The sequence below is a fragment of the Pygocentrus nattereri genome, chromosome 7 (assembly GCF_015220715.1).
Source record: "Pygocentrus nattereri isolate fPygNat1 chromosome 7, fPygNat1.pri, whole genome shotgun sequence".
Lineage (NCBI taxonomy): Eukaryota > Metazoa > Chordata > Actinopteri > Characiformes > Serrasalmidae > Pygocentrus > Pygocentrus nattereri.
This window is the reverse complement of record NC_051217.1, coordinates 27,048,446-27,075,466: the sequence shown is the minus strand read 5'-3', so window position 1 is coordinate 27,075,466 and position 27,021 is coordinate 27,048,446. Positions and strand designations below refer to the sequence as shown.

The window sequence follows — 27,021 nt, the reverse complement described above, 5'->3', positions numbered from 1 at the left end:
ACTGCTGCTTGCTGATAGCATTTAGCTAGCGTAGTTAGCACTAGCTTAGTGTCGCTATGCGGAGGAATATACACGGCCACAACGATAATCACATTAAATTCACAAGGGAGATAATAGGGTTTGCATCTCACCACCATGTACTCCAGATCAGGTGAGCAGAAGTGTCCAACAACAGTTGGTGCACCATTGGTCATTCACAAACACACACAGCCCCCCTCCCCTTGTTTTGAGGGAATCGGCCATGCAGTCTGCGCGGTGTGCTGTGAGCCCGTGAAGCGTGATAGCCGAGTACGATATGCTGCTGTGAAGCCAGGTTTCAGTAAAAATATTTACATTTACAGCATTTAGCAGACGCTCTTATCCAGAGCGACTTACAAGAAATGCTTTGTCAATCTTTGCTAGTTACCAATAGCTTAGAGAAAAAGACAGCCCTGGGCTCACATACTGCTAGAAACAAATATGTCACTGCAGACACAAAGAGAAAAAGAAACAGAGTTGAACGCAGAACTCTGTGCCATTCAATGCAATACAATAACAATAAGATACAATACAATAAACTACAATACAGAGTACAGTACAATAAAATAAGTGCAGCTTATAATTCAATGCTTATTTAAGTGCTGTGTAAAGAGATGAGTCTTCAGTCTACGTTTGAAGACAGCAAGAGACTCTGCTGTTCGGACAGCCAGTGGGAGTTCATTCCACCACCTGGGTGCCAGTACAGAGAACATTCTCGACGCTTGTCTTCCGTGCACCTTGAAGGATGGCGGGTCAAGCCGAGCTGTACTCGAAGCTCAAAGGGCTCGTGGTACAGTTTGAGATTTCACCATTGCCATCAAGCAGGTAGCGGCTGGTCCATTTTTGGCTTTGTAGGCAAGCATTAGGGTTTTAAATCTGATGCGCGCAGCTACAGGAAGCCAGTGAAAGGAGCGCAGCAATGGGGTGACGTGGCTGAACTTGGGCAGATTGAAGACGAGTCGTGCTGCCGCATTCTGGATGAGTTGCAGAGGCTTGAGGGTCTGCATGGGAAGACCAGCCAAGAGTGAGTTGCAGTAGTCAAGCCTTGAGATGACCAGAGACTGCACTAGCACCTGGGTGGCCTCTCGGGTGAGGAAGGGTCGGATCCTCCGGATGTTGTACAGGAGATACCTGCATGACCGAGTCAGGTTCGCGATGTGAGTCGCATTGCCTATTATTCTCTATCTGAGGCAATACATCTGTGTGTCCGCCACGTTGCAAGATCCACCGTTCTAAGGCTTAAATCAGCCACCTTATTGCTCAACCGATTTTCACCAAATCTGTTTTGTTATAATCCTCAGACATATATTAATGCACAGACTGCTCTCAGTAGGTTTTATTTCTTTAATAAGTGCTGATTAACTCTCTGGACCAGCAGAAGAGTATTCACTCTGCATCTGACATTAAAACTGAGATTAGCGCTCTGGTAGAGTTATAATCTCACAATCAGCACATCAGTCAATTTGTGAATCAATTCAAATTTTTATACACAAAAAATAAATAAAATAAATCCCCCAAAACACAGTAAGGATAAATCTGGAGTTTCCTCCCTATTCGACAGCTCTTTTGTTTAAGTTTTCGCATTCCATCTTAAATGGTGCAGCAGTGACTTTCTGGTGCCTGAAGCTGTACCATTTAAGGTGGACCAGTAAAATTTTAACAAGAAGCTGGCAAATAAGAAGCTAGCTTCAACTTTGTATAAGAAAGTGGCAACATTAATCTATTAGAATACATAGATTAAGGAAGAAGCTACAAAGCATTAACCATCATTGAAAATGAATAACTATTATATCAAGCTAAGATCACCTAAATAGACTAATAAATAAACTAAGCTTAATTTAAAACCAGGGGAAAAACAAATATATCAACAGGTTCTCTGTGACACACCGCCATATCTATACATAAACAATACGCATCACACAAACATTAGCATGGATCACTGCGTTTCTTCCTCTATATAATCCTATCCCACTTTCTGAGTATAGTATTCTTAAAATGGGGGCGCCAGTGATGTACCTGACTGGACCCATTGGCATCTAGGTATGTATATCTATGGTGTTTACGTTGCTAGGTAACAGACATGACAGTTGATTATCGACTTTGATGGAGTAACTTAAAATTTCTTAACTTCAGCTAAGATGCTGTAAGATAAGATTCCTAATTCCAGATGAGATTTGCTTCTGTAATTGTAAAAAAAAACTGCATGCATTATTTCAAATAAAAAATAGGTGGCCTTGCACTTAGTAATATCCAATATACATGTAATTTTCATGATATGAATTGAGCACTTTTAGTAAAATTAGATTTTAGATTTTAGTATAACCTTCCTCTCTGTAGTCAACACACACACCTTTTAGAAACTGCATAATTAAGGATAGATCAAGCCTCTTTCTGATGAAATCTCCTAGTTTCTTAAGTCAAGAAATAAAGCCTATTAATCTCTTAAAGGCCTGGAAGGCAGTTAACTCTGTGGAAAACAGCTTTCTTCCTCTGTTCCTCCTCTTATTGCACTTGAGCTAATTACTGACTAACTTGCTTAACTTCTAGTAATCATTTTGTAGCTGTTGGTCATTTGTTTGTCAGGACATCTATAGGACTGTCTCTGACCATGAATGTCTCATGAACATTTATCCCATAAGCCGTGGGTCTTCGCATACTTTCTACCCAGCATGTTGTAGTTTTTTCCGTGCGCCCAGTACACCAAGTTCAAGTCATGAATGGCTTGTTAATTAGCTGATTAGTTGCATCAGGTGTGTTGAGCAAGCCATAGCTTGTTTTACTCTCCACCCCTTCTCCCCAATACAGTAGCTAAAGCACTTTTAATCATTAACCCTAGGAAGTCAACCCGAGAAGATAAACTGGATCCTTTTTTTTCTAAGATTTGTTGCTTCAGTTATTTTCGATCAGATAACTTAAATTTTTAATTTCTTGATTTTATTGGGTACAGTTCCTAGTGTCTGGAAAACAACTAATTTAACCCCATGGCATAAAGGAGACAAAACATCTAATGAACATTTATAAAACAATGTCTAGTGGCTTAGAATTAGAATACTAGATACTAGAATTGTTAATTAGCGATCAACTTAAAGCCTTCCTTCAAGTGAACTCTGTTTTGAGCTCCCAGCCCTCTGGTTTCAGGGAAGAGCACAGTACTTTTACCCTGGTTTTAAATGGTCTTATCACAGCTCTAGACAGAAGGATACAATGTGCAGGCCTTTTAATAGATCTGACAATAGCTTTTTGATATGGACAATCAACCTTTGACCTGAAAAGGCTATGTAGCGTTGGCTTTGACTGTAATGCTATTAAGTGGATTTAGAGCTCTACCTCTTTGACCAATGATGGTGAACTGTATATCTGAAATTCTTCCAATAACCAAAGGGTTTAATGTTATGTCAATTTTTTCTTGCACATATTGCCACAACTATGATTGATCAAAACAGTACACTTTATATCTAAATGTCTGTGGACATCTGCTCATGCAAAGTTTCTTCCAAAATTAAAAGTATTAGTATGGAGTTTGTCTAATTAGAAGGGTGTATAGATACTGTTGGACATACAATGTATGTTTTACTCACACCTGCATCAATCTGTGTCAATGGTGTTTCCAAGCCAGGACATGTCAAGTTTATATTTGGTCAATATCTTTTTGTGTATCGTAAGTCTTGTGTGAGCAAGACTTCTTTTTTTTTGTTTTGCATTTCAAGAGTTGTTCTTTCAAAGTTTTTTCAGATTCCAAAGGACAAATCCAAGAATACATACTATGTGAAAAACACATCACCCATAAATGCACAATTTATCCACTTGTGCCAATACTCATGACCTAAAGAGGAGAGGTGTGAGACCTTGTATAAAGACTTATGTAGGGCACAATGTTGCTCTTTTTTTGTTGGATTTTAGATTATTTTAATTATGTGATTAATTTAGTTGTTTTAGTTTTTATCTTTGCTTAAACAGAGAACAGTTGCATGCAACATTTGTTTTGCAGAACTACCTAGAGTTTCACATATTTACTAAACTTTTTCCCCCTCCTTCTCACTGCAGTTTCTTGGCACCCTGTTTGCACCTCTAAACTTCATCATGGAGAAAGTGGAAAGTATTCTGCCTTCAGGACTTTGGCATCAGCTGACACGCATCTGATAAGATATGAACTAAATACCTTGGTGCCAACTCATTTGAAGTGCTCTAGCATCAGACAAGCAGAAAAAATAGAGAGAGACACAAAAGAAAGGGAAAAAAATAATGGCTGACTTTTCATTTTGTTTCCATTTTCCATGTTTCTTTCTGATGTAAAAAAACTTTTTTTTTTCTTCACAATGGCTGATATAGCCCTATTAAAGTTAAAAGAGACAGTAAATGCATGTTGCCGTTTTGTGATTTCTGTGGCTGGTACTGACACAAAACATTTACACAACATCATTATGCCAATCTGCAGCATCTAAAAACCATACGTTTCTACATAAAGTAATGATATTGTGATGGCTCATTTGTAAGTGAAATTCAGTCCAAGGGCAGAGTGGTCCCTCAGTCTCTATTTCTATTTTTGGCAATGGTTAATTACTTAGTCCTGAAATAATACCTAATAAAACAGATTTTATTCAACTCAAATAAAATGAACAAAAGCAATAATTTAACTCTGTTCAAACTTCAGAAACACTTTGACCATTGTCTGATACAACTTCACGTGGGTTTCCTTCACGGTTGAATGCGACCGAAAGGAATGTAATGACTGTGGCAGAAGTAACTTCAGAAGCAAATGCCACCTCAGGCCATTTGCTGTAATAGTCAATGAGTGTCACGGCATAGCGACAGTCATGAACAGCATGGTGGAAGGGACCAACAATGTCAATGGCTACCTTCTCCCAAGCCGCTGTAGGAATAGGTACTGGATGGAGTGGTGCAGTATGTGTTATAACAGTCTTGTCATGCTGCAGGCATGTAGTGCATGTTTTAATGGCATTTTCCACTTGCAAGTTCATACCTGGCCACCAGTAGAGGTCTCTTAAGCGTTGTCTAGTCCTAACAATCCCTTGATGCGTGTCATGTGCCAGTTGAATGAACTTGGGCTGCAAAGTTGCAGGTACTACCACTCGATGGGTGCCACAAATGACGTATCCCTCTTGCACAGCTAGTTCATCTCGTAAGCGGTAAAAGGGAGTAAGAGCTGAATCCATACCTTTAGCAGTACGAGGCCAACCTTTCGTTATGTATTAAGACCTGGTGCAACACTGGGCACTGATCACCAGCGTGCTGGAGTTCCTCAGCTGTTACAGCAGCGAACCCTGGTGACACCACTGCAACCATTTCAGGCTCTTGTTCTTGTTCCTCCTTCATACAGGGTAATGGCAAACGTGATAAGCAATCAGCAGTTACATTTTACACTAAGCCATAATTTGAGGCATCTGTTGTGACAGTAGTAGGGCATGAGGGATCAAACAATGCCAGTGCATGGCTGGTAGAAATGATCTGCTTCACACAAGAGAAATTTTCATTTGCCTCATCTGTCCAACAGAATCCAGTAGATTTCCGCAGCACAGCACGGAGTGGTTCCACCAAAGTAGCATAATTGGGAATGAAATTAGCATACCATCCCATCAGTCCAAGAAAGGAACTGTGGAGCATACTGTGGAGGCGGAGCCTGTGTCACAGCCACAACATGCTCTGGATCTGGATGCAGACCAGTAGCTGAAATAACATGTCCTAAAAATGGAAGCTCTGTTTTTCTGAAGGAGCATTTCTTCATGTTGATCTTAAGACCACGGTCTTGCAGACGATGTAGCACGGCACAAAGTCTCCTTTCATGTGTCTCAGGTGTGTCAGCATGAATTATAATGTCATCCAGGTAACATTGAACACCGTCCAATCCATCCAAGATCTGTGACATCATTCTCTGAAATGCACTAGGAGCCGAAGCCAGCCTGTATGGGACCCGTGTAAAACGAAACAGTCCGTCATGCATAATAAACGCTGTAAGGTCTCTACTGTCCTCATGCAAAGTTACTTGGTGAAATGCATTCTGCAAGTCAATGGTCGAAAACACAACTGATCCCCTGAGTTCTGTAAAAACTTCTTCGATATGCGGTAACGGGTGGCTATCTATCACAACAGGCTTGTTCGGCTCTCTCAGGTCAACACACAACCTGATTCCTCCCGACTTCTTTTGAATGACCACTATGGGTGAGACCCATTCGGAGGAGTCTACTTTCTCGATGATGCCTTCCTTTTCCAGTCTTTTTAACTCTTGTGAGACAGAGTCACGCACAGCAAATGGCAGTCTACGCAGCTTTTGTTGCACAGGCAGCACATCCGAGCGTAGTTTGACTTTGTGTACAAATCCTTCAGCTACACCACAAGCATCAGTAAAGTCGACAGCAGCAGTACACCCAGCCGAAGGCATAACACATCCATCTCGTATTTCAAGTTGCAGCGCAGTGAACAAATCCATGCCAAGCAATGGAGTTCCTTTCTCCACAATGTAAAAATCCACTTGTGTACAGTGAGAACATGTGACACTGAGAATATTGCACCCAAGCGCAGGAATACGTCTCTTCATATATGTCATCAGACGAACTTTTGGGGTAGAAAGTGGAAAAGTAGAAAAGTATTGTCTGTAAATCTGCTCAGGCAGAATTGAAACAGCAGAACCAGTATCTACAAGCAAATCTACTTGAATGGACTGTCCATGATCATCACTCAGAGTCACCTTACAGGTGAGCTTCTTTCTTTGCTCAACAATGAATGGGGTTGTAACGCTCAGAACTGTAAGGTCTGGTACGGTCACTTATTGTACATTGCATGCATTTCCTGAATTACGGCAAACTCTTGCAAAGTGACCAATTTTTGTACACTTTTTACATGTCACTTGCTTCGCTGGACATTTTGGGTAATTCGCTAGGTGTGAAAGTGAACCACAGCGATAGCATGTCTTATTCTGGGCTGTTCAGTGAAAATTGGATGCTGTTTGCTTTTGTGTCACCTCAAACTGGGAAGATCTACGAGGCTTTGTAGACACATAAGAACGAGCATGTACAGCCTTGACCACGACATCGCCTGGGCATGTCATTGCGTTAGCCTCAGTGGCCGCCGACTCCATTTGCCCCGCATGCCGCTCACGAATACGAGAGTTGCATGTTTTCTCTACAAGCTGATCTCTTATCATGTCATCTGCTAAAGTACCAAAGTCACAGTGCACAAGCAGTCCACGCAGAGCAGCCACAAATTGGACAACAGACTCACCCGGTCTCTGACTGCATTGACGAAATTTGTTGCGTTCAACCACCACGTTGATCTTGGGCACGAAGAACGACTTCAAGGCAGCTAACGCAGCTGCGTAAGTATCATTCTCCACTTCCAAAGTGTAGAAGATGAAATTTGTTGCGGTGTATAAGTAGCGCTCTTTTTCGTTTGTCCGGAATGTCGTCTTGGCCAAGCGCCAGAATGTAGTTATCGAACATACGAATCCAGGAGCTGAATGTCATAGACGGCTCACCGGGAGTCTCAAGAAAAGCAGGTGGTGGTGGAAGTCCAAGTAAAGCCATCCTCGTCCCCAATATGTTGTATTTGTAGATAAAGAATGTAATAAGAATGAAAATAAGCACGAAACACACTGTAGTACTGTCGCGGTTCTTTTCTTTACTTCACTTCTTCTACTCTGAACATTGAGCTCTCTTTTTACTCACACAGCGACACCTGCAGGTATACTGTGTATACTACACAACAAGCTGAACGTGCTCAAAGGAAAGGGCCTACTGCCAAATCTGTTAAGTAAGCTAAAAAAATGCCTGCGCTGACTAGCAACCCGTTGATTGATGCGGGGAGAAGGGTCCTACCCTCCCAGAGAGCGAGGCCAATTGTGCTGTCTTGGACTCATACATACATATAAAGCATACATAAAAAAATTTGCATATACTCTTACAGACCTAATATAATACAGTGAAAGTAAATATTAGCAGTCAAATCCATTGTACAAAAAATAGTATTGTATTTTGTCTAAAAATGTTACGTAAACTGGCAATTTTATTAGGTACACATGTTATATGTAGTTATACTTTTTTTTTAATTTAATTGCCATTAACACACCTTGACTGGCTATTAACATATAACAAATTCACCTTGAAATTGGGGTTTCACTTAACATACATGTTGCAGGGACAGTACATGAGCACACACACACACACACACACACACACACACAAATAAATATATATATATATATATATATATATATATATATATATATATATCCATCCATCCATCCATCCATCCATTTTCTAAGCCGCTTCTCCGTCAGGGTCGCGGGGGGATGCTGGAGCCTATCCCAGCAGTCTTCGGGCGGAAGGCAGGATACACCCTGGACAGGTCGCCAGTCCATCGCAGGGCGGGCAGACAGACAGACACAGACAATCACTCACACACTCACACCCAGGGGTAATTTAGCATGTCCAATTGGCCAGACTGCATGTCTTTGGACTGTGGGAGGAAACCGGAGAACCCGGAGGAAACCCACGCAGACACGGGGAGAACATGCAAACTCCACACAGAGAGGACCCTGGCCGGCCGGCTGGGGAATCGAATCCAGGCCCTCCTCGCTGTGAGGCGACAGCGCTACCCACCACGCCACCGTGCCGCCCTATATATATATATATATATATATATATATATATATATATATATATATATATCCACACACTCTATAGCTCCAGACACATATTCACATATACTCAGAGGGAGGGAGGGGAAGGGGGGGGGGAATATATGAATAAAACAATGAAAAAAGAAAAGAAAGATATTCAAAATAAAAAAGGGCCCACTCCTAAGGTAGACGATAACAGGTTCCCATCTTCTTATAAAGACAGGTACTTTTAGTTGTAGCTGGGCTGTCATGTGTTCCATCGTATAAACATGTTTGACTTTTTGTGATCACTGTACAATTGTTGGAGGATTAGGCATCTTCCAATTAACGGTAATCAATTTTCTTGCAATCATCAACAGAACATGTAGTATGTAGCACTGGTCACTGGTAAACATGTGTTCAGGTAACACCTCCAACAAGAACAGTAATGGGTCCATGGGAATATGAATTTTCTCCAACTCCTCTTTAATATTCTTCCAGAATGAATTTTTGGACTGTCCCAGAACACATGAGTATAATGTCCAACCATACTACAGTTTCTCAGACATTTATTGGTAGAGGTTTTTTTTAAAAAACACATACAACCAGTGGAATCCTGAAATACCTCATTTTAACCTTCCAATTGAATTCTTTCCATAGCTGGCTCCCAATCCCCCTGTGACATCTGGAACATACATTTTCCCAAACTTCATCCTCCAGTACTATATTCAGTTCCAATTCCCATTGTCCTTTGAGATGTAAAGTATTGTCTTGACAGTCAATCATTAGTTTTTTATAGATATGAGAAATGTGTTTTTTTCTTGATGCACGGTGTTCAGACAAATTTATAAAATGGGTTTCTATATTGGTTGGTTGTCTTTTAATAATATTCCAGTTTGTGTTTTTTGTAATATAATGTCTAATTTGTAAATATCTAAATAAGTTGCTTGATGGTAGAGCAAACCTGTCTTGGAGTTGTGAGAAAGACTTAAATATATTCCCATCAAACAGCTGATTAATTGTTTTTAGCCCCTTCTTTGCCCATCTTTTATATGCATTATCCCATATAGAAGGAAGAAATTCCATATTGTCTACTATGGGCATTGCCCGAGACAAAGCTATAGCTCCCTTTAACCGTTTTTGAACTAAAGCCCACACTTTCAGTGTACATTTAATCCATATATTACTTCTTTAATTTTTTTCCAAGATTGTTGACTTAAGAATGGAAGAGTAGGTAATGGTATTCCTGGTATGGAATTTTGTTCAATAGAGACCCATCTGCCTCTCCATGGATCACCATCATGGTGGAGGGGTTTGCGTGCTTGAATGATCCTAGGAGCTATGTTGTCTGGACCAAAAGCTCATGGTAGGGTCTCCCATGGCAAACTGGTCCTAGGTGACAGGTCAGACAAAGTATGATCCATAATAACCCCTATGAAAAGACGAAAACAGGACTTGTGTAACAGGGTTACCGGGGCCCCACCCTGGATCCAGGCCTGGGGGGGGGGGGCTCGCCAGTGAGCGTCTGGTGGCCGGGCATTTACTCATGGTGCCCGGCCAGGCCCAGCCCGAAGGAGTTACATGAGTCCCCCCTCCCATCGACCCACCACCAATGGGAGGGGCAGTAGTAGGGGTTTGGTGCTTTGTGGATCGGGCAGTGTCCGAAGGCATGGGCCTTGGCGTTCTGATCCTCGGTTGCTGAAACTGGCTTTTGGAACTTGGAACGTTACCTCACTGGCGGGAAAGGAGCTGAGCTGTCAACTGATCACCACCTGGTGGTGAGTTGGATCAGGTGGTGGGGGAAGATGCCGGTCAGACCAGGCAAGCCCAAACGTATAGTGAGGGTTTGCTGGGAACGTCTGGCAGAAGAACCTGTCAGATTGATCTTCAACTCACACCTCCTTCACTCACATCTGGTCACTCACTTTGACCAGATATCGGGGGAGGTGGGGGACATTGACTCAGAATGGGCCATGTTCCGCTCCTCCATTGTTGAAGCAGCTGACTGTTGCTGTGGCCGTAAGGTAGTTGGTGCCTGTTGGGGCGGTAATCCTCAAACTCGTGGTGGAAACCCCAGGTGAGAGATGCCATCAAGCTGAAGAAGGAGTCCTACGGGCATGGTTGGCCCGTGGGACAGCAGAAGCAGCTGGCAGGTATCGACAGGCCAAACGATCTGTGGCTTCAGTCGTCGCCAAGGCAAGGTCCCGTGTGTGGGAGGAGTTTGGTGAGGCCACTTCGAAAGTGACTGTAAGTCGGCTCCGAAAAGATTCTGGCAAACCGTCAGGTGACTCAGAAGGGAAAAGCAGTGTGCCACTAGCACTGTATATAGTGGAGATGGTGTGCTGCTGACTTCGACTGAAGACGTCATTGGGCGGTGGAAGGAATACTTTGAGGACCTTCTCAATCCCACCGACATGTTCTCCAGTGAGGAGGCAGAGTCTGGGGACATGGGAATAGGCTTGTCCATTACTGAGGCCGAAGTCGCTAAGGTAGTTAAAAAGCTCCTTGGCGGCAGGGCTCCAGGGGTGGATGAGATCCACCCTGAGTTCCTTAAGGCTCTGGATGTTGTGGGGCTGTCTTGGTTGACACGCCTTTTCAACATTGCGTGGACATCGGGGGCGGTGCCACTGGATTGGCAGACTGGGGTGGTGGTGCCTCTTTTTAAAAAAGGGGACCGGAGGGTGTGTTCCAACTACAGGGGAAGCACACTCCTCAGCCTCCCTGGTAAGGTCTATGCAGGGGTACTGGAGAAGAGAGTCCGGCTTATAGTCGAACCTCGGATCCAGGAGGAGCAGTGTGGGTTCCGCCCTGGTCGTGGAACACTGGACCAACTCTTCACCCTCTCCAGGGTTCATGGGAATTTGCCCAACCAGTCCACATGTGCTTTGTGGATCTGGAGATGGCATTCGACTGTGTTCCCCGGGGTATTCTGTGGGAGGTGCTTCGGGAGTGCGGGGTACATGGCTCTTTGCTACGAGCCATTCAGGCCCTGTACAAACAAAGCTGGAGTTTGGTTCGCATAGCCAGCAGTAAGTCAGACTCGTTCCCAGTGAGAGTTAAGAGTCAGGGCTGCCCTTTGTCACCAATTCTATTCATAATTTTAATGGATAGAATTTCTAGGTGCAGTCAGGGGATGGAGGGTGTCCGGTTTGGTGACCTCAGGGTCACATCGCTGCTATTTGCAGATGATGTGGTCCTTTTGGAGACATCAGGCCGCGAACTTCAGCTTTCGCTGGATCGGTTTGCAGCCGAGTGTGAAGCGGCCGGGATGAGAATCAGTACCTCTAAATCCGAGACCATGGTTCTCAGGCGGAAAAGGGTGGAGAGCCTTCTCTGGGTCGGGGATAGGCTCTTGCCTCAAGTGTAGGAGTTCAAGTATCTCGGGGTCTTGTTCACGAGTGATGTTACAAGGGAGCGGGAGATTGACAGGCGGATTGGTGCTGGGTCAGCAGTGATGCGGGCTCTTTACTGGCCTGTTGTGGTAAAGAAAGAGCTGAGCCATAAGGCAAGGCTCTCGATTTACTGGTCGATCTACTTTCCCACCCTCACCTATGGTCATGAGCTTTGCGTAATGACCGAAAGAATAAGATCGCGAATACAAGCGGCCGAAATTATGCTGCTTCTTCACTTTGAGAGGAGCCAGCTGAGGTAGTTCGGGCATCTGGTTAGGATGCCTCCTGGACGCCTCCCTCGGGAGGTGTCACAGGCAAGTCCACCTGGGAGGAGACCCCAGGGAAGACCCAGGACACGCTGGCATGACTATATCGCCCAGCTGGCCTGGGAGCGCCTTGGAGTGGAAGTGCCTGGGGAAAGGGAGGTCTGGGCCTGCTTAGGATTGCTTAGGATGCTGCCCCCGCGACCCGAACCCTGGAGAAGCGGAAGATAATGGATGGATGGATGGATGGTCTGTAAATGGCTATGAGAGAGCAGAAGCTGGTATGACTCTGAACTACTTGGTCCATCCCTGCTGAAAAAATGCCATCTGGAGAAACTCCAGCATGTACTGAGACTTTAAAGCGAACTGGCTTAACTCCATTAGAGGTGACTAGCTTGCTATAAACACCTTTAGTTACCATTAGAAAACCATCAGATGCGTCTAGAGTCGGCCACAGGTTACCTATTTAAAATGTTATCTATTAAGCCGTTACAATTCTTCACAATTTGATACAGACCTATGAGAAAAACACAAAATACCATAGCATAGAGTATTATAAAACGAGCAGGAACAAACAGAAACATCTGATGGTTTTGATGATTTTATAAGGTAAGATAAAACTAGAAACTATGCATTTTTAATAAAAGGTCTCAAACACATTTAAAGAGAGAATACCAAAATTTAATAAATAAAAAACATGAACAAAACTAAACAAAACATAATCAAACCATCACACTTCGTTAAAAAGTGCACTTTCAAGGGCACACACTACCCCTCCTTCTGCTATAACTGAAACTTTTGCTGGCAAAGCTTCCGCCACAGCATCAATATCCCCGCTCCACACAGTAGCGGGAACCGTCAACTCCTCCATCTCCCCAGTCAAGAAAAGCGTTTCCTCTGTTTACGCCTTTCTAGAAATACCTACGATCTCCACTTCTAAAAGCGCTTTTGCGATCTCCATCTTCTGTGCAAAGCACAAGACATACAACAAGGGTAAGCTATAACCATAAGAACCATCTGTTCTGATCTTAGTGTAAAGCAATAATTTTCAACGATTACAGTAATTGTTTGTTTGAAAAATGCTGTGAACATTTTAGTCTTTTTTGGCCGCTGTTAAATGAAGAAAGTTATCAGTGTGACGTATGTGAAGGGGGTGGAGTTATGAAAAAATGGGAGAGGTTATGTAGAAGCAGTCGGGAGTTGTTATGTTTTTTTTCTCTCAGACCTGCAGCACTAAGTAGCCTATGCAGTTGTGTTTTCTACATTAAAAGTAGCTCCACCGAACTATATTATTAATATTGAAAAACTACTTCTAATAATGATTAAAACAGCAGGATTTATGCACATGACGGTTTTTGGCAACATTTTCAGGGATGCGCTGTATAAATCATACAAAACATTCAAATATAAAGTATTTCAGTGTTAAATTTCATTAAAGAGGCTTTAATTCTCTTCATTGTTAAATAAATGTAACTGAAAACCAAAAAATTACCTTGACCTCAGTGTAGGACATGGAATTTAGCTTTCCATGTCTCTGAACCCGCAGATGAGTGATTGCCCTTCTTTTTCATGTCGGTTAGAGCCGCCTCTCGGCACAAAGCAGCTTCAATTTGCGACCGTCCACATTGCAAAGTTACGTATTGGACCGGAACAGGTCCGTTTTTGGTGTCTTGGAGATGCGTGGTGCTCAACTAAGGTATAGAAATAACTGAGAATCAGAATGATGGTGAAGAAGCCATTTAAGAAGCATGAAGACCCAAACAGAAGACGAGAAGGATGTTCTAGACAAACACTACCCATATTGTCACTAATAGGGATTAGAAACCATTTGATGTCACTTAATAATTATAGAATTACGTACAAAGAGATTATTCGGGGGAGAAAGGAGAAATTACCGCCCCATATCACTCACTCTGATGACGTGCCCCTCCAGAGTATAATAGCCATCAGCACTGCCTGTATCTTCGTACAATTTCGAGGGGGGGCAGACGGCGTGGTGGCACATTACATCCAGAGCAGAAGATACAACTACAGTGGAGGTTTTGAATATGACCGTCAAAGGACAGAAAAAAATCTTTTTCTGCCCATAACGACCAGTCAAATTACAATGCTTTATAAAATATGACAGACCCTCCTCCAAGCGATGACAATCATCATCTTTAGGATGAGCAATGACGCACACTTCTCCATCAGAGAGTGCACACGCAGCCACCAACTTGGAAGATTTCATGGCCACCACACCGTCTACCACCTCAAAAGTCTCCGCCCTGGTTGACATATATTTAGCCACGCATTTCACCCGGATGGGAGCTGCGGCAGCGTACGGCGTGTTCTGCTTCGAAAACATTCTAGGGAAACAAAAGAGCAAAACAGTCAAACTAAGATTAAATTCAGACCATATGCTTTTATTCGTACTCTTTTACTGAATTTATTGCATTACCCACAATTAAACGGTTTATATGCAAATATTTCACCTGTTGATTGGTTGGCAAACAAACCATGACTGTGTTGTAAATGGTGTAGTAAATTGTTCTCATTGTTTAAATTGTACTCAACAAGTACCAGTGGATTTATTTAAACAGCTTTAACCTACTCTACAGTCATCAGGTAACATCATTTTCACTATTATCTACAGCTGTTAACCTCAAAAGTAATATTTAAACAGCTTTAACATACTCTACAGCCGACATTGGTTTTATCTACATCTTTAAACCTTAATAGTAATACTTAAACAGCTTTAACAATTCAATTTATTTGTAAAACACTTTTTACAACAATGTTGTCACAAAGCAGCTTTACAGAAGTTTGAAAATATACAGTTATAACATATATCCCCAGTGAGCAAGCCAGAGGCGACGGTGGCAAGGAAAAACTGCCTCAGACTGCAGGAAGAAACGTTGGGAGGAACCAAGACTAATAAGGGGAGACCCATCCTCCTCTGGTCGAACAGTAGTTACAATTAAGCTGAATACCAATTAAAAGCTAAGAGGATCTCTATTTGAAGACTGGATGGTAAACCTTTAGTAACTGCACTGGTAGTCTCTGACTGATGTAGCCTCTGAGTCTTAATGAAAAGTGGGAGTGAGCTGAAGCAGTCCCATCCTTTCTCAGTGTTGGTACATCTGGATGGCACAGTGATGTAATTGAGGGTGTTGCAGTTGGCACAAAATGAACAGGAGAGCAGGTATGTGATGGTGAGGAGGAGGCCCTGATGGTCAGTCTTCAGCAGGGTGGGAGGGCAGTCATTATCTCAGGAAGAGTAAAGAGACAAAATTAGTTCTGGTCAGGAGTTTGACTGTAATGAATATGATTTCCCCCAGAGAGCTGGTGATTCCGGCAGATCTAAGTGTAACAGCATAAACTAAAAGGAGAGAACCAGAAGGTAACATAGATATGAGAGAACCCTGAGACACTGGGATCCCCCCACTCCACCGTCAACTGTGTGATCGTGTGAAGTGGTGGGTCAACAGCACCAACATCTCAGTTTACCATAAGCCTCTATGCCCATGAACCCTTGGATCTCCTGCCTTTATCTAAAGGGGAAGGCTAGTTATCAAAAGCTAAACTAAACAAATATGTTTTCAGTCTAGACTTAAAGGTTGAGACTGTGTCAGAGTCCTGAACATTAACTGGGAGATTATTCCACAATTTGGGAGCTTTATAAGAAAATGCCCCCCCTCCCCCATTGAAGTCTTCTGAATTTTAACACACTCTACAGCCACCAGACTACATCGGTTTAACCATTATCTTCAGCTTTAAACCTTTATAGTAATATTTAAACAGCTTTAACACAGTCAACAGCCACAAGACTACATCGGTTTAACCTTTATCTACAGCTTTAAACCTTTATAGTAATATTTAAACAGTTTTAGCACATTCTACAGGCACCAGACTTCTTCTTCTTCTTTCGGCTGCTCCCTTTAGGGTTCGCCACAGTGGATCATCTGCCTCCATCTTGCCCTATCCACTGCCTCCTCTACTTTTACACCTACCATCCCATGTCCACCTTCACTACATCCATAAACCTTCTCTGAGGTCTACCTCTTCTCCTTCTACCCGGCAGCTCCATCTCCAACATTCTTTGACCAATATATCCTCTATTCCTCCTCAACACATGTCCAAACCATCTCAACCTGGCCTCTCTGGCTTTATCTCCAAACTGCTCCAACTTCACTGTCCCTCTGATCTGTTCATTTCTAATCTTGTCCATCCTTGTCACTCCCAACGAAAATCTCCGCCACCTCCAACTCAGCCTCCTGTCTTTTAGACAGAGCCACAGTCTCCAAACCATACATCATAGCACTAGATACACGCACTACTGTCTTGTAAACCTTCCCTTTCACTCTTGCTGCTATCCTTCTGTCACACATCAGCCCTGACACCCGTCTCCACCCACTCCATCCTGCCTGCACCCTCTTCTTCACCTCTTTTCTACACTGTCCATTGCTCTGGATGGTTGACCCAAGATATTTGAAGTCATCCACCTTTACGACCACTACTCCTTGCATCTTCACCTTTTCACCTGCCTCCCTCTCATTCACACTACAGCCACCAGACTACATCGGTTTAACCATTATCTTCAGCTTTAAACCTCAACAGCAATATTTAAAGTTTTAACACACTCTAAAGCCACCAGACTACATCGGTATTATGATATAGAGGCATAAATCAGTAAATTGGCTGAAGAAACCAGTACAATCATGAAACCGTCATTCTATACGCTCAAAGATCCTGAAAATGCGATTCAAGCACTCCAGACGCACCCAAACTCTTTACAAAGGCGAGAAACGCTATGCAGGGAGCTCTTAACGTGAAAACATTGGGATACTTATTAAGCAGACATCTCTGCCATAAAACAAATTTCTTATGTGTTATAACTAAAATAACAAATTTTATGACATGGACAAATAAATCGTTAACTTAGCTGAAGAAACCAGTACAATAATGAAACCGTTGTTCTATACACTCAAAAAGCCTGAAAAGGCAATTACAGCAAGCCAGAGGTGCCCAAATGCTGTAAAAAGGCGAGAGACACTGTGCAGTGAACTGTTAACAAGAAAACATGGGCATTGCTATAAATAGACATTTCTGTCATGAAATTCACTTGTCAGAAAGCAAAACACATTTTATGACATGGACAACTAAATCGTTAGCTTGGCTAAATAAACCAGTACAATAATGAAACCGTCATTCTCCATCCATCCATCCATCCATCATCTTCCGCTTCTCCGGGGTTCGGGTCGCGGGGGCAGCATCCTGAGCAATGAGGCCCAGACCTCCCTTTCCCCAGCCACTTCCACTAGCTCCCTGGGAGGGATTCCGAGGCGCTCCCAGGCCAGCTGGGCGATATAGTCACGCCAGCGTGTCCTGGGTCTTCCCCGGGGTCTCCTCTCAGGTGGACTTGCCTGTGACACCTCCCGAGGGAGGCGTCCAGGAGGCATCCTAACCAGATGCCCGAACCACCTCAACTGGCTCCTCTCAACATGCAGAAGCAGCGGCTCTACTTCTCACCCTATCTCTAAGGGAGAGTCCAGCCACCCTGCGGAGGAAACTCATTTCGGCCGCTTGTATTCGCGATCTCGTTCTTTCGGTCATTGCCCAAAGCTGATGACCATAGGTGAGGGTGGGAACGTAGATCGACCAGTAAATCGAGAGCCTTGCCTTATGGCTCAGCTCTTTCTTTACCACAACAGACCGGTAAAGAGCCTGCATCACTGCTGACCCAGCACCAATCCGCCTGTCAATCTCCCGCTCCCTTGTAACATCACTCGTGAACAAGACCCCGAGATACTTGAACTCCTCCACTTGAGGCAAGAGCTCGTCCCCGACCCAGAGAGGGCTCTCCACCCTTTCCCGCGTGGCCTCGGATTTGGAGGTACTGATCCTCATCCCGGCCGCTTCACACTCGGCTGCAAACCGATCCAGTGAAAGCTGAAGTTCACGGCCTGATGTCCCCAATAGGACCACATCATCTGCAAACAGCAGCGATGTGACCCTGAGGTCACCAAACCGGACACCCTCCATCCCCTGACTGCGCCTAGAAATTCTATCCATAAAAATTATGAATAGAATCGGTGACAAAGGGCAGCCCTGACTGCTTTGTTTGTACAGGGCCTGAATGGCTCGTAGCAAAGAGCCGTGTACCCCGTACTCCCGAAGCACCTCCCACAGAATACCCCGGGGAACACAGTTGAATGCCTTCTCCAAATCCACAAAGCACATGTGGACTGGTTGGGCAAACTCCCATGAACCCTCCAGAAACCTGGAGAGGGTAAAGAGTTGGTCCAGTGTTCCACGACCAGGGCGGAACCCACACTGCTCCTCCTGGATCCGAGGTTCGACTATAAGCCGGACTCTCTTCTCCAGTACCCCTGCATAGACCTTACCAAGGAGGCTGAGGAGTGTGCTTCCCCTGTAGTTGGAACACACCCTCCAGTCCCCTTTTTTAAAAAGAGGCACCACCACCCCAGTCTGCTAATCCAGTGGCACCGCCCCCGATGTCCACGCAATGTTGAAAAGGCGTGTCAGCCAAGACAGCCCCACAACATCCAGAACCTTGAGGAACTCGGGACGGATCTCATCCACCCCTGGAGCCCTGCCGCCAAGGAGCTTTTTAACTACCTTAGCGACTTCAGCCTCAGTAATGGACAAGCCTATTCCCGTGTCCCTAGACTCTGCCTCCTCACTGGAGAATGTGTTGGTGGGATTGAGAAGGTCCTCAAAGTATTCCTTCCACCGCCCAATGACGTCTTCAGTCGAAGTCAGCAGCACACCATCTCCACTATATACAGTGCTAGTGGCACACTGCTTTCCCTCTGGTGTCCTACAGGCCAACCATGTCCGGTAGGACTCCTTCTTCAGCTTGACGGCATCTCTCACCTGGGGTGTCCACCGCCCCGACAGGCACCAACTACCTTGTGACCACAGCTACAGTCAGCCACTTCAGCAATGGAGGAGCGGAACATGGCCCATTCTGAGTCATTGTCCCCCACCTCCCCCGATATCTGGTCAAAGTTCTGACGGAGGTGTGAGTTGAAGATCAATCTGACAGGTTCTTCTGCCAGACGTTCCCAGCAAACCCTCACTATACGTTTGGGTTTGCCTGGTCTGACCGGCATCTTCCCCCACCACCTGATCCAACTCACCACCAGGTGGTGATCAGTTGACAGCTCAGCTCCTCTCTTTACCCGAGTGTCAAATACACATGGCCGCAAGTCCGCTGACACGACTACAAAGTCAATCATTGAACTGCGGTCTAGGGTGTCCTGGTGCGATGTGCACTTATGGACATCCTTGGGTTCAAACATGGTGTTCGTTATGGAAAAACTGTGGTTTGCACAGAAGTCCAAAAACTGAACACCACTCGGGTTCAGATCAGAGAGGCCATTGCTCCCAATCACACCCCTCCAGGTCTTACTGTCGTTGCACACATCAGCGTTGAAGTCCCCGCAGGATACACAAGTTCTTCCTTTTTGGTGAAACCGTCATTCTATACACTGAAAAAGCCTGAAAAGGTGATTGCTGCACTCCAGAAGCGCCCAAACGCTGTAAAAAGTCGAGAGACGTTGTGCAGTGAGCTGTTAACTTGAAAACTTGGGGATTATTATAAACAGACATTTCTGGCATGAAACTCACTTGTCATGTCAGAAAACTGAAAGGAAAAACACATTTTATGACATGGACAACGAAATCGTTAACTTGGCTAAAGAAACCAGTACAATAATGAAACCGTCGTTCTATACACTCAAAAAGCCTGAAAAGGCAGATACAGCAAGCCAGAAGTGCCCAAATACTGTAAAAAGGCAAGAGACACTGTGCAGTGAGCTGTTAACATGACAACATTGGCATTGCTATAAACAGACATTTCCTGCATGAAACTCACTTGTCATGTCAGAAAACTGAAAGCAAAACACATTTTATGACATGGACAACTAAATCGTTAACTTGGCTAAAGAAACCAGTACAATAATGAAACCGTCGTTCTATACACTCAAAAAGATACAGCAAGCCAGAAGCGCCCAAACGCTGTAAAAAGGCCAGAGACCCTGTGCAGTGAGCTGGTAACATGAAAACATTGGCACAGCTATAAACAGACATTTCTGGCATGAAACTCGCTTGCCATGTCAGAAAACTGACAGCAAAACACATTTTATGACATGGACAACTAAATCGTTAACTTGGCTAAAGAAACCAGTACAATAATGAAACCGACGTTCTACACGCTCAAAATGCCTGAAAAGGCAGTTAAAGCAAGCCCAAATGCTGTAAAAAGGCGAGAGACACTGTGCAGTGAGCTGTTAACATGACAACATTGGCATTGCTATAAACACACATTTCTGGCATGAAACTCACTTGTCATGTCAAAAAACTGAAAGCAAAACACATTTCATGACATAGAGAACTAAATCGTTAACTTGGCTAAATAAGACACTACAATAATGAAACCATCGTACTATACACTCAAAAAGCCTGAAAAGGAGATTGCTGCACTCCAGAAGCGCCCAAACGCTGTAAAAAGGCGGAAAACACTGTGCAGTGAGCTGTTAACATGAAAACATTGGCATTGCTATAAACACACATTTCTGGCATGAAACTCACTTGCCATGTCAGAAAACTGAAAGGAAAAAAACATTTTATTACATAAACAAATGAATCGTTAACTTGGCTAAAGAAACCAGTACAATAATGAAACTGTCGTTCTCTACACTGAAAAAGCCTGAAAAGGCGATTCCTGCACTCCATAAGCGCCCAAACGCTGTAAAAAGGCGAGAGACGTTGTGCAGTGAGCTGTTAACTTTAAAACTTTGGGATTATTATAAACAGACATTTCTGACATGAAAATCACTTGTCATGTCAGAAAACTGAAAGGAAAAAACACATTTTATGACATGGAAAAATAAATCGTTAACTTGGCTAAAGAAACCAGTACAATAATGAAACCGTCGTTCTCTACACTGAAAAAGCCTGAAAAGGCCATTCCTGCACTCCAGGAGTGCCCAAACGCTGTAAAAAGTTGACAGACGTTGTGCAGTGAGCTGATAACTTTAAAATTTTGGGATTATTATAAACAGACATTTCTGACATGAAACTCACTTGTCATGTCAAAAAACTGAAAGCAAAACACATTTCATGACATAGGGAACTAAATCGTTAACTTGGCTAAATAAGACACTACAATAATGAAACCATCGTTCTATACACTCAAAAAGCCTGAAAAGGAGATTGCTGCACTCCAGAAGCGCCCAAACGCTGTAAAAAGGCGGAAAACACTGTGCAGTGAGCTGTTAACATGAAAACATTGGCATTGCTATAAACACACATTTCTGGCATGAAACTCACTTGCCATGTCAGAAAACTGAAAGGAAAAACACATTTTATGACATGGAAAAATAAATCGTTAACTTGGCTAAAGAAACCAGTACAATAATGAAGCTGTCGTTCTCTACACTGAAAAAGCCTGAATAGGCGATTCCTGCACTCCAGAAGCGCCCAAACGCTGTAAAAAGGTGAGAGACGTTGTGCAGTGAGCTGTTAACTTTAAAACTTTGGGATTATTATAAACACACATTTCTGGCATGAAACTCACTTGCCATGTCAGAAAACTGAAAGGAAAAACACATTTTATGACATGGAAAAATAAATCGTTAACTTGGCTAAAGAAACCAGTACAATAATGAAGCTGTCGTTCTCTACACTGAAAAAGCCTGAATAGGCGATTCCTGCACTCCAGAAGCTCCCAAACGCTGTAAAAAGGCGAGAGACGTTGTGCAGTGAGCTGTTAACTTTAAAACTTTGGGATTATTATAAACAGACATTCCTGACATGAAAATCACTTGTCATGTCAGAAAACTGAAAGGAAAAAAACATTTTATGACATGGACAAATAAATCGTTAACTTGGCTAAAGAAGTACAATAATGAAACCGTCGTTCTCTACACTGAAAAAGCCTGAAAAGGAGATTCCTGCACTCCAGAAATGCCCAAACGCTGTAAAAAGGCGAGAGACGTTGTGCAGTGAGCTGTTAACTTTAAAACTTTGGGATTATTATAAACAGACATTTCTGACATGAAAATCACTTGTCATGTCAGAAACTGAAAGGAAAAACACATTTTATTACATGGACAAATAAATCGTTAACTTGGCTAAAGAAACCAGTACAATAATGAAACCGTCGTTCTCTACACTGAAAAAGCCTGAAAAGGAGATTGCTGCACTCCAGAAGCGCCCAAACGCTGTAAAAAGGCGGGAAACAATGTGCAGTGAGCTGTTAACATGAAAATATTGGCATAGCTATAAACACACATTTCTGGCATGAAACTCACTTGCCATGTCAGAAAACTGAAAGGAAAAACACATTTTATGACATGGAAAAATAAATCGTTAGCTTGGCTAAAGAAACCAGTACAATAATGAAGCCGTCGTTCTCTACACTGAAAAAGCCTGAAAAGGCGATTCCTGCACTCCAGAAGCGCCCAAACGCTGTAAAAAGGCGAGAGACGTTGTGCAGTGAGCTGTTAACTTTAAAATTTTGGGATTATTATAAACAGATATTCCTGACATGAAAATCACTTGTCATGTCAGAAAACTGAAAGGAAAAAACATTTTATGACATGGACAAATAAATCGTTAACTTGGCTAAAGAAGTACAATAATGAAACCGTCGTTCTCTACACTGAAAAAGCCTGAAAAGGAGATTCCTGCACTCCAGAAATGCCCAAATGCTGTGAAAAGGCGAGAGACGTTGTGCAGTGAGCTGTTAACATGAAAACATTGGCATTGCTATAAACACACATTTCTGGCATGAAACTCACTTGCCATGTCAGAAAACTGAAAGGAAAAACACATTTTATTACATAAACAAATGAATCGTCAACTTGGCTAAAGAAACCAGTACAATAATGAAACCGTCGTTCTCTACACTGAAAAAACCTGAAAAGGTGATTCCTGCACTCCAGGAGCGCCCAAACGCTGTAAAAAGGCGAGAGACGTTGTGCAGTGAGCTGTTAACTTTAAAACTTTGGGATTATTATAAACAGACATTTCTGACATGAAAATCACTTGTCATGTCAGAAAACTGAAAGGAAAAAAAAAATTATGACATGGACAAATAAATCGTTAACTTGGCTAAAGAAGTACAATAATGAAACCGTCGTTCTCTACACTGAAAAAGCCTAAAAAGGCGATTCCTGCACTCCAGAAATGCCCAAACGCTGTAAAAAGGCGAGAGACGTTGTGCAGTGAGCTGTTAACTTTATAACTTTGGGATTATTATAAACAGACATTTCTGACATGAAAATCACTTGTCATGTCAGAAAACTGAAAGGAAAAAACACATTTTATGACATGGACAAATCGTTAACTTGGCTAAAGAAACCAGTACAATAATGAAACCGTCGTTCTCTACACTGAAAAAGCCTGAAAAGGCCATTCCTGCACTCCAGGAGCGCCCACACGCTGTAACAAGTTGAGAGACGTTGTGCAGTGAGCTGTTAACTTTAAAATTTTGGGATTATTATAAACAGACATTTCTGACATGAAACTCACTTGTCATGTCAAAAAACTGAAAGCAAAACACATTTCATGACATAGGGAACTAAATCGTTAACTTGGCTAAATAAGACACTACAATAATGAAACCATCGTTCTATACACTCAAAAAGCCTGAAAAGGAGATTGCTGCACTCCAGAAGCGCCCAAACGCTGTAAAAAGGCGGAAAACACTGTGCAGTGAGCTGTTAACATGAAAACATTGGCATTGCTATAAACACACATTTCTGGCATGAAACTCACTTGCCATGTCAGAAAACTGAAAGGAAAAACACATTTTATGACATGGAAAAATAAATCGTTAACTTGGCAAAAGAAACCAGTACAATAATGAAGCTGTCGTTCTCTACACTGAAAAAGCCTGAATAGGCGATTCCTGCACTCCAGAAGCGCCCAAACGCTGTAAAAAGGTGAGAGACGTTGTGCAGTGAGCTGTTAACTTTAAAACTTTGGGATTATTATAAAAATACATTTCTGACATGAAAATCACTTGTCATGTCAGAAAACTGAAAGGAAAAACACATTTTATGACATGGACAAATAAATCGTTAACTTGGCTAAAGAAACCAGTACAATAATGAAACCTTCGTTCTGTACACTGAAAAAGCCTGAAAAGGCGATTCCTGCACTCCAGAAGCGCCCAAACGCTGTAAAAAGGCGAGAGACGTTGTGCAGTGAGCTGTTAACTTTAAAACTTTGGGATTATTATAAACAGACATTCCTGACATGAAAATCACTTGTCATGTCAGAAAACTGAAAGGAAAAAAACATTTTATGACATGGACAAATAAATCGTTAACTTGGCTAAAGAACCAGTACAATAATGAAACCGTCATTCTCTACACTGAAAAAGCCTGAAAAGGCGATTCCTGCACTCCAGAAATGCCCAAACGCTGTAAAAAGGCGAGAGACGTTGTGCAGTGAGCTGTTAACTTTAAAACTTTGGGATTATTATAAACAGACATTTCTGACATGAAAATCACTTGTCATGTTAGAAACTGAAAGGAAAAACACATTTTATTACATGGACAAATAAATCGTTAACTTGGCTAAAGAAACCAGTACAATAATGAAACCGTCGTTCTCTACACTGAAAAAGCCTGAAAAGGAGATTGCTGCACTCCAGAAGCGCCCAAACGCTGTAAAAAGGCGGGAAACAATGTGCAGTGAGCTGTTAACATGAAAATATTGGCATAGCTATAAACACACATTTCTGGCATGAAACTCACTTGCCATGTCAGAAAACTGAAAGGAAAAACACATTTTATGACATGGAAAAATAAATCGTTAGCTTGGCTAAAGAAACCAGTACAATAATGAAGCCGTCGTTCTCTACACTGAAAAAGCCTGAAAAGGCGATTCCTGCACTCCAGAAGCGCCCAAACGCTGTAAAAAGGCGAGAGACGTTGTGCAGTGAGCTGTTAACTTTAAAATTTTGGGATTATTATAAACAGATATTCTGACATGAAAATCACTTGTCATGTCAGAAAACTGAAAGGAAAAAACATTTTATGACATGGACAAATAAATCGTTAACTTGGCTAAAGACAGTACAATAATGAAACCGTCGTTCTCTACACTGAAAAAGCCTGAAAAGGAGATTCCTGCACTCCAGAAATGCCCAAATGCTGTGAAAAGGCGAGAGACGTTGTGCAGTGAGCTGTTAACATGAAAACATTGGCATTGCTATAAACACACATTTCTGACATGAAACTCACTTGCCATGTCAGAAAACTGAAAGGAAAAACACATTTTATTACATGAACAAATGAATCGTCAACTTGGCTAAAGAAACCAGTACAATAATGAAACCGTCGTTCTCTACACTGAAAAAAGCCTGAAAAGGCGATTCCTGCACTCCAGGAGCGCCCAAACGCTGTAAAAAGGCGAGAGACGTTGTGCAGTGAGCTGTTACCTTTAAAATTTTGGGATTATTATAAACAGACATTTCTGACATGAAAATCACTTGTCATGTCAGAAAACTGAAAGGAAAAAAAAAAATTATGACATGGAAAAATAAATCGTTAACTTGGCTAAAGAAACCAGTACAATAATGAAACCATCGTTCTATACACTGAAAAAGCCTGAAAAGGCGATTGCTGCACTCCAGAAGCGCCCAAACGCTGTAAAAAGTTGAGAGACGTTGTGCAGTGAGCTGTTAACTTTAAAATTTTGGGATTATTATAAACAGACATTTCTGACATGAAAATCACTTGTCATGTCAGAAAACTGAAAGGAAAAAAAAAAATTATGACATGGACAAATAAATCGTTAACTTGGCTAAAGAAGTACAATAATGAAACCGTCGTTCTCTACACTGAAAAAGCCTGAAAAGGCGATTCCTGCACTCCAGAAATGCCCAAACGCTGTAAAAAGGCGAGAGACGTTGTGCAGTGAGCTGTTAACTTTATAACTTTGGGATTATTATAAACAGACATTTCTGACATGAAAATCACTTGTCATGTCAGAAAACTGAAAGGAAAAAACACATTTTATGACATGGACAAATCGTTAACTTGGCTAAAGAAACCAGTACAATAATGAAACCGTCGTTCTCTACACTGAAAAAGCCTGAAAAGGCCATTCCTGCACTCCAGGAGCGCCCACACGCTGTAACAAGTTGAGAGACGTTGTGCAGTGAGCTGTTAACTTTAAAATTTTTGGGATTATTATAAACAGACATTTCTGACATGAAACTCACTTGTCATGTCAAAAAACTGAAAGCAAAATACATTTCATGACATAGAGAACTAAATCGTTAACTTGGCTAAATAAGACACTACAATAATGAAACCATCGTTCTATACACTCCAAAAGCCTGAAAAGGAGATTGCTGCACTCCAGAAGCGCCCAAACGCTGTAAAAAGGCGGAAAACACTGTGCAGTGAGCTGTTAACATGAAAACATTGGCATTGCTATAAACACACATTTCTGGCATGAAACTCACTTGCCATGTCAGAGAACTGAAAGGAAAAACACATTTTATGACATGGAAAAATAAATCGTTAACTTGGCTAAAGAAACCAGTACAATAATGAAACCATCGTTCTATACACTCAAAAAGCCTGAAAAGGAGATTGCTGCACTCCAGAAGCGCCCAAACGCTGTAAAAAGTTGAGAGACGTTGTGCAGTGAGCTGTTAACTTTAAAATTTTGGGATTATTATAAACAGACATTTCTGACATGAAAC

The 27,021-nt window shown here is 42.5% G+C and overlaps 1 protein-coding gene across 4 annotated transcripts in view; it reads left to right on the top strand.

Annotated features, from left to right (window-relative positions):
• The window catches only part of LOC108443055 (suppressor of tumorigenicity 7 protein homolog), a 104,768-nt gene extending 100,389 nt beyond the window's left edge, over positions 1-4,379 (top strand). For all 4 annotated transcript variants that reach the window (XM_017723453.2, XM_037540016.1, XM_017723455.2 and 1 more), the window contains one exon: positions 4,063-4,379. In XM_017723453.2, coding sequence (XP_017578942.1) covers positions 4,063-4,158 — 96 coding nt within the window. In that variant the 3' untranslated portion in view covers positions 4,159-4,379. The remainder of the gene's footprint in view (positions 1-4,062) is intronic.
• The last annotated feature ends 22,642 nt before the right edge of the window (positions 4,380-27,021 follow it).